General features: G+C 46.6%; 1 protein-coding gene across 1 annotated transcript in view; it reads right to left on the minus strand.

The window, feature by feature from the left end:
• Window positions 1-3,481: 3,481 nt before the first annotated feature.
• The window catches only part of dok2 (docking protein 2), a 13,833-nt gene continuing 8,465 nt past the window's right edge, over window positions 3,482-8,849 (minus strand). The window contains exons 5-8 of the mRNA XM_037099310.1: window positions 6,642-6,811; window positions 5,439-5,723; window positions 5,140-5,259; window positions 3,482-4,957 (exon numbers count right to left, since the gene is read on the minus strand). Of these exons, the coding sequence (XP_036955205.1) occupies window positions 4,097-4,957; window positions 5,140-5,259; window positions 5,439-5,723; window positions 6,642-6,811 (1,436 nt within the window). The 3' untranslated portion in view covers window positions 3,482-4,096. The remainder of the gene's footprint in view (window positions 4,958-5,139; window positions 5,260-5,438; window positions 5,724-6,641; window positions 6,812-8,849) is intronic.

The following is an 8,849-nucleotide window of genomic DNA, read 5'->3' on the forward strand; positions in this document are numbered from 1 at the left end:
GACGGGTTGATGACTGTAATTAAAACACAGAGAACCACAGAAGAAGAACTTGGTGTTTTGATCTCAGCGGGACACCGTCTTATTGATCTTTTATTGAAATCCCAGGTTATAATCAATAACACAGAACTTTGGAAATACATTATAATCTAGTCTGACAGACCAGGAGAAGAGAAGATAAACAGAAATAATGTGAATATGCAGAAGGTAACGATTTCTTTCTGTATGTGAATGTTTCAGTGACAAACAGAATATAAGAATAACTTCTGACTGGATGTGTGAGAGTGATGAGATGTGAAAACATGTAATATCACATAAATCACATTCCACCATTAAGAGCATGTAAAACATCATAAATGTGTATGTGATGTGAGTTCATCTGTTCATCAGTGTGTGTGTGTGTGTGTGTGTGTGTGTGTGTGTGTGTGAACCTCCTCTGCAGTGTTTCCGTCCTGAATTTGCCTCCAGTCTGTCGTAAAACTTTAACTTCTGTGCTGAATCGTAAATGGACCGTCTGATCTGTGTGCTACAGGAAGTTAGCATAGACACAAAGTGAAATAACTCTGAGTCTCTCGCCTGCAGCGGTTCATACAGTTACACCTGAGAACCTGTTGCACATTTCAGGTATTTTGTTTGAAGCATTTCATTCAACAGCACATTTTCATTAAAGGCACAGTGTGCAGTATTTGGAGTATTTCTCTGAGTTCAGGTGTAAACAGGAAGTTAGCTGGCACAGTGGACGTAGTGCCCCCCCGCTCTGTGGATCACACAACACCAAGTTTCTGAGTATTTTCAGACCCTTCGTGCTCCACTGAGCTCCGCCGTCAACGCTGTGTCCAGGTTGAATTTCACCTCCTTGAGCTGCTCACACTTTGCCGTTTTTCATCGATCCTGGAATATTTCCGGAGCTTTTAGTTGGAGCAGCTCTCTATGGGATGTTCAGGAGACGCAGACGGGGCAAACGAGCCGGCGTGCTTGTTGAGCTCAGACGGGGATTCAGAACAGCATTTCCCTCAATACACAGTGTCCGCTCCCTGAACAGTAAGATAGATGAACTGCTGCTCCTTAACAGCAGAAACTTGGACTTGGACGGAGGAGGGAAGAGGAGGGGAGGTGGAATCTGCTTTTACATAAACGAAGATTGGTGTGCAGATGTCACAGTGTTAAACAAATCATGCAGCCATGATGATCATGTAAGCTGTTTTATTCACTGTGGGAGTTCACCATACACACACACACACACACACACACACACATATACAGACCAGACCCCTGAACACTTTACTTACTTATTTGATTTTCATTCTTTAACGTACTGTTCTTTGTTATTTTTGTTCTTTCTATGTTTGTTACCTTCATGTTTACGTCTATGTACATTGTACATTGCGAGTCATATTCCTTGTATGTGTTCACATACTTGGCCAATAAAGCTGATTCTGATTCTGTCAGTTCGGTCCATTAGCTCGCTCCAGTAGAAGCCACGTGATGACATCATTGTGTTCATCCATTTTCTGACCTCAGCTGTGAACAGGAAGTAGGACACTGTTTTTTTTCTCTGGTGTTCAGTATCATGAGGAGGGTTTCCTTCAGCTTCCAGGCCAGTGAGTCAACACACACACACACACACACACACACACACACACACACACACACACACACACACACACACACACACACACACTGATGCTCTTTTTGATTCCAACTGAGTGTGTTATAAGGCGGACACAGAGATGCATGCTGGGATGCCTTTGTAGCCCGCTGAGTCCCTGGGGCGAGTAGTGTCACTGTGTGTGTGTGTGTGTGTGTGTTGTGTGTGTGTGTGTGTGTGTGTGTGTGTGTGTGTGGCTGGTTGCACAGTCACAAGTGTCGGACAGTATCAGAGTCAGTGAGCAGCCTGCAGCTAGCGAGCAGCTCCACACTCTGTGTTTCTCCACACAGCTTCATGTAGCGAGGAGCGATTAGCACCATCTCACCGAGGACCAATCAGCTGTGTCTGTTGTTCACTTCACTGAGATGCTCAAAGCTTCAAACCAAAATAAAGATGTCCACCCTTTATTAGCTTGTGTCGGTTAGCTCTTACTCCTAAGCTTCTGTCTGTTTCCAGCAGCCCGTGCTGGTTTCATGATGATGAGTTGTGCCTGAGTAAACCCAGCGACAGCAGACTGAACATCTGGAGCTGCTCATGAGAACACCAGCTGTACCAGAACAAACATGGCTGCCAACCAGCAGCCTCACTGGTTATCTGTCCAGTGTCGCTCCACGTCTCCTGAGACCATTACATCATGCTACATTTTGAATTATGCATTATTTCACATTAATAACAATATAAACACCATTCATTGATGCAGAAAAGCACAAATCTGCGGATAATAATTCAGCAGAAGGCAGGAAATGTGTTTGATGCTGAAAACTTAATATCATGTTGAAATGAAACCTGCGTACATGGATGTGATTGGTTGAAAGTGACAGGATGACATCACGTTGTGTAGGTTCAGCTGGTTTCCTCAGAGCTGCAGGTCCATGTAGCCCAGTACCACATGATTATAATCACATGACATGTAGAATAATATCACAGTTCTCGCTAACTGCACCTGTGAACGGGAGCTGATGTACACAACTCTGTGTGTGTGTGTGTGTGTCTGTTTAATTATGCTAAGTTGCTGTGTTAAACAGGAAGCTTCGAGTCATCCATTAGCACACACACACACACACACACACACAGAGTTGCTCATGAATGAAACATGTGGTCGACCTCGTCCTGTCGCTCTCCTGATCGTCTTTATTTCAACAGCGACTTTGACGAGCTTCAACAACACGCACGTCGTTAACTTGTGTTTTCATCTCATATTTACAGATATTTAAAGCTCCTCTTATTCAGTAGGACGCACCTGTATGTTCAGTAGGACACACCTGTATGTTCAGTAGGACACACTTGTATGTTCAGTAGGACACACCTGTATGTTCAGTAGGACACACCTGTATGTTCAGTAGGACACACTTGTATGTTCAGTAGGACACACCTGCATGTTCAGTAGGACACACCTGTATGTTCAGTAGGACACACTTGTATGTTCAGTAGGACACACCTGTATGTTCAGTAGGACACACCTGTATGTTCAGTAGGACACACTTGTATGTTCAGTAGGACACACCTGCATGTTCAGTAGGACACACCTGTATGTTCAGTAGGACACACCTGTATGTTCAGTAGGACACACCTGTATGTTCAGTAGGACACACTTGTATGTTCAGTAGGACGCACCTGTATGTTCAGTAGGACACACCTGTATGTTCAGTAGGACACACTTGTATGTTCAGTAGGACACACCTGTATGTTCAGTAGGACACACTTGTATGTTCAGTAGGACACACCTGCATGTTCAGTAGGACACACTTGTATGTTCAGTAGGACACACCTGCATGTTCAGTAGGACGCACCTGCATGTTCAGTAGGACACACCTGCACACAAACACTGAACAAACATTTTTTAATTTGATAAATTTACAAAATATTTAATTTAACCTCAAACAGTAACGTTTGATCCTCAAACACACAAAACAACAGAACAAGCCTGAGTCTGATGAAGATGAGGATGATGATGACAGGATGCAGTCAGGTGTCTGACACACAGGTAACAATATTCAGATGATTTATTGGGCCTCTGCCGATTGGCTGATGAATGTTGTGAGCTCTGCTGTCCTCTGCTGGATGAAAACTTTACTGCATCTCATCATTGTGATGAACAGTTTTGGTCCAATCAACCGCAGAGTCGACGTGTAAGATTTGAAAACAAAATGAATGTGTTTTAACATACTACAGACAATTATTGATAATGAAGGTAATTGATCGAGAGCATCAGGTGATCAAAACCAATGATGAAGAAAGACATCATCGACCTTCGGAGACGTGACGGGTACGCCGCCATGATGACATGTGAAAGATGTCGGATGGTTTCATTGATCAGTCAGGAGGTCATCAGTCATTATTGGTTAAATATCGATCAGACTCATTGATCTGAATCGTGTTAATGCTCACAGCTGACTGTGTGTGTGTGTGTGTGTGTGTGCGTGTGTGTGTGTGTGTGTGTGTACTTCCTGTCTACATCATCTTCACCATCACGTTGTTGTATGGTGAATCATGTTGCTCCTCCCCCTTCTCCTCCTCGTTCTCCCTTGACTCCTCCTCACTATCTTCTTCTTTGTCGGTGCTTTGTGTAACAGGAAGTGCCCTCTGGGCTCGTTTGGGCACAGCGTAGTCGTCCACTCGGGGGTTGTACGGGTACTGGTGACCTTTAGGGTCAGCAGCTGTTCCCATGACCCTCCAGGCGTCTCCTCTCATCTCCTCTGGGTCGTCGTACACAGAGGTGGCCGGTATCTTTGTGGCGGTGGCTTTGGCGGCGGCAGTGGCGCAGCCCTCTGGCTCGTCGTAGATATGGTCTACCTTCCCGTACGTTGAGCCAACAGCATCACCGCTGCTCGGGAAGACGTTTCTGATCTTCATCTCGTCAATGCTGTCGTAGAGCGGGTCGGCGGCAGACTTGTCACCCATGTCCTGGTGGGCACTGAGGATGTTGGCCATGACGTTGGTGGCGATGGTGTCGAAGGGGAGAGAGTACTCCGGCTCCGGAGGGATGAGAGGTGGGGTGCAGGGTGAAGCCCCGCCACCACCACCACCCCTCCTCTCCCGGCCGCCTCGCTCTATGGCGGCCGGCAGTGTGATCTGAGAGTACGTCTGGTCCAGGTTCGGACTGGAGCTAAGTTTGGGGCTGAGGCGAGGGTTGGGAACAGGGGCGGAGCCAGAGCCTGGTGCTGGGTTGTGGGCAGACTCAGGGCCGGGGTGAGGAAGAGGGCAGCTGGAGATCATCTTGACCTGGTTCTTACGGGGGAAACCGCCACGAGTGTCCAGAGTCAGACTCTTCACACCCGTCAGAGTTTTATCGACCGGAGGCTCCAGGCGAGACTGAAGACAGAGAGGTGATCAGTCAGTGATCAAATATTGATGATACTATTTTCATAAACATATCAATCAAGTTTATTGTCCTTCAACAGTAAAAACACTGAGACAAGAAAATCACGGAACCATCCAGAACTTTAACAGAACTGATGTTTAGCTGCTGGACATCAGTGATGTGTGTTTCCTACCGGCAGGGGGCGATGTTGCTGCTGCTGTTGCTGCTGTGAAGCGTTGGTGCTCTCTTTGTCTTTGTGATGAATCAGCTGAAGGTTAGTTTCAGTCACCATGCTGTACACACCGTCAGCTGCCTGCACACACACACATCCAAGAAACAGGTATAATCTTCATCATCATCATCCTTAAATCAGCAGAATTATGAACAGAGTTTGGTGGAATGTTTGATTTTTCACTCTGACGAATAATTTGTCCTGAAAATACTGAACTTTATTTTGAAATCACATTGAGATGACCTGTAAAGTGAACTGACCTGAGCAACAGAGGCTTGTGGGACTTGGCCCCGTGGCTGAGGCAGCGGTGGCATCCTGTTCTGGATCAAGGGCGGGTTGAGGGGCAGCTGTGGCAGGTTCTGGTCCTGAGGCGTCTCTGGACTCACCTGGCCCCCACCAGAGGTCTGCCTGTGAGGGAGGGAGATCCGCTGCAGGTTGATGGCTGCCTCCACGGCCTGAAACAGGATGTTCCCCTGTTTGGTGTCGAACTCAAAGCTGCCCTCACCAGAGTCACACCTCCGACCGGCCTCGAAGGAGAAGGTGGACTGAAGGAGAGAACACGGGTCAGATCAGACCAGACCTCGGTCCAAAACTCATGAGTATAGTGACGTCTACCTGTTGAATCTCTGAGTGACCTCAGAGATTCTCCTCTAGTTTGACTGTTGATGGAACGAGTGACGACCATTTTTAGACAAAGTAAGACAAAGTAATGAATCAAGTGTAGAGTGAGATATGGCTGCAGACAGACAGGCTGCAGACAGACAGGCTGCAGACAGACAGACAGGCTGCAGACAGACAGACAGGCTGCAGACAGACAGGCTGCAGACAGACAGACAGGCTGCAGACAGACAGGCTGCAGACAGACAGACAGGCTGCAGACAGACAGGCTGCAGACAGACAGACAGACAGACAGACAGGCTGCAGACAGACAGACAGGCTGCAGACAGGCTGCAGACAGACAGGCTGCAGACAGACAGACAGGCTGCAGACAGACAGACAGGCTGCAGACAGACAGGCTGCAGACAGACAGACAGGCTGCAGACAGACAGGCTGCAGACAGACAGACAGACAGACAGACAGACAGGCTGCAGACAGACAGACAGGCTGCAGACAGACAGACAGACAGACAGACAGACAGACAGGCTGCAGACAGACAGACAGGCTGCAGACAGACAGACAGGCTGCAGACAGACAGACAGACAGACAGACAGACAGACAGGCTGCAGACAGACAGACAGGCTGCAGACAGACAGGCTGCAGACAGACAGGCTGCAGACAGACAGGCTGTCTTTAAACTGAACAGCTGATGTTGTCCTGCAGTGGTGTCGTCCAGTTAAAATCAGTTAACAACGGGCTATGTGTGTGTGTGCGCGCGTGTGTGTGTGTGTGTGTGTGCGCGCGCGTGTGTGTGTGTGTGTGTGTGTGTGTGTGTGTGTGTGTGTGTGTGTGTGTGTGTGTGTCACCTTGTCTCGTCCGAAGCGCCGCAGGTATCTGTATGGCCAGGTGAACATGATGTCTCCCGTCTTACCAATCAGGTGAAGAGCGTCCACATCGGCTCGCAGGACGCCGTCTCCCTTCAGCCTGCAGCGATCAGACGCCTCCGTCCTCCGAACACACACTCTGAAGTCACGCACTAACACACACACACATCGACTTGTCAGGATGATGTCATCACATGTGAAGTGATACGTCCAATAATTGATAAGTTTCCTTTTTTCAGATTCAACCTCAGAAGGTTTAACTTCTGCATTTCTCTGTTATTAAATATTAATAACATAATAATAACATATTTTGAACCTTGAGCTTGAACTGTTTTCTGACATTTTATCAACCAAATGAATGATCAGTAAATCAATAATTGGTCCTACAGATGTTCCCAACTGGTGAAACACTGACCTTCCCGCCCCTAAAGTGTGGTACAAACAACTTTTAGTGGATCTTTAACATGTTGAGAAGTTAATAAGTGAGCTGCAGTGTAAAAGTCGTTGCTGAGGCATCAGCTGACTCTCAGCTCAACACTGACGCCTCCTGAACAGCAGCAGTTAGCATGTTTTCAGATGTGTGACACAGAGGAAACCACACACATATACACACACAGTGAGACAGGTGTGTGTGTGTGTGTGTGTGTGTGTGTGTGTGTGTGTGTGTGTGTGTGTGTGTGCGCTGCAGGTGTTGGAGGATGTGGGAAACAGTAGCAACATCAGGAGCTTCGACATTCACTGCGACACTGAGGGATTATTTATATGTGTGACTTCAGTCAGAACATATTCAAAAACATATTCTTGTATTTAACAGTTTGAATGTTGTCTGTGATGAAATAAAGTTTTTAAGAAAGAGACATTAACTAATAAATTTGATTCCCTTATTGTGTCTCAATTGGTGTGATGTCATGTAAAAGTCTGCAGATGCCTCAAGATCCCAAACCATCTGAAAAGAAGTCATTCACAGTCTGGACGTGTGGTCGAGCTCGTGTGGACGGGTGTTCCCTCACACCTTTAGCTTAGCAGCAGGGGTGTGACAGAGAGAGCCATGTGTCCTGTTTGCAGCTGAAGGCTTTAATAGTAAAGAGCGTCGCTTTAGTTACATCAAACAGAGAAAACAACATCATCAGCGTATGTGTTGTCCAGTCAAACCTGACTGAGCCCTGCTGAGTGAGGACTCAGACTTAATCCAACATGAAACATGTTGGAGTCACAAATCATTAATCGTTATCTTTGATAATCATCCAAAATAAACCTCCATAAAATAAAATAAAAAAGTCTCAGCTGCTTCAGTTGTTCAGCAGAACGCTGCGACTCTGTTTTACTGTGAAGCTCCAGAACTGTTCTGTGGACTGTTGTGTTGTTGGGTGAACTGTTCCTTTAATGTTTATGGCTGTTGGTTTTTTAACAGCACTGATACTGGAGTATTTAATCTATATTAATATTAATATTCAAAAGCTCTGATGAAGGTATATCAGCTGATTTAACATAAACAAACAGTTGGTCTTTACTTTAGTCTCACAGAGCTGCATGTTGCTCTGTGAATGCTCCTCTTGTACAAGATTAAAACCTTGTTTGAACTTTGAGCGGACTCCGATCTGATTCCTCCAGTTCTAAAATATTGCAGAATTATTTTAACAAGGTCTGGTGTGTGTTCTGTCAGTTTGAACTCTAAACCTTTCAGTCAGCTCAGCGTCGCTGTGAGCCGTCCTGCAGGATCTTGACTGATTTAACCACCTGTCTGTATATCAGCTTCATTCGTTAAATAACCGTCACCGCTGACTAAATATACAGACACAATCACAGCAGGTGGAGCCCAGCAGACGCTCTGCGTTCAGTTCGGCTCTGATGATGTTGACAGCCACTTCCTGCTGAGAGACAGGAAGTTTGTCCTGTCAAGATAAAAGCTGAGGTCGCCCTGCAGCCACCGGCCACTGTAGCACTGCAACACCCCGACACACACACACACACACACACACACACACACCGCAGCAGGAACTCACACATACAAGTTTCCACGACACAAAAACACACACTGACCACTGGCCCAGAGTGTGTGTATGCAAGAGGACGCGACAGCCGTTAAGCATCAGTGGAAAAACAAGGTTTCACTCCGACCGCAAGACTTCAGCACTCAGATGTGTGATGTTTCCACGGAGCTTCAAACTGGGGAACTTTATCAAACCCAAC

This window comes from Acanthopagrus latus, chromosome 5 (assembly GCF_904848185.1).
Source record: "Acanthopagrus latus isolate v.2019 chromosome 5, fAcaLat1.1, whole genome shotgun sequence".
Taxonomy (NCBI): domain Eukaryota; kingdom Metazoa; phylum Chordata; class Actinopteri; order Spariformes; family Sparidae; genus Acanthopagrus; species Acanthopagrus latus.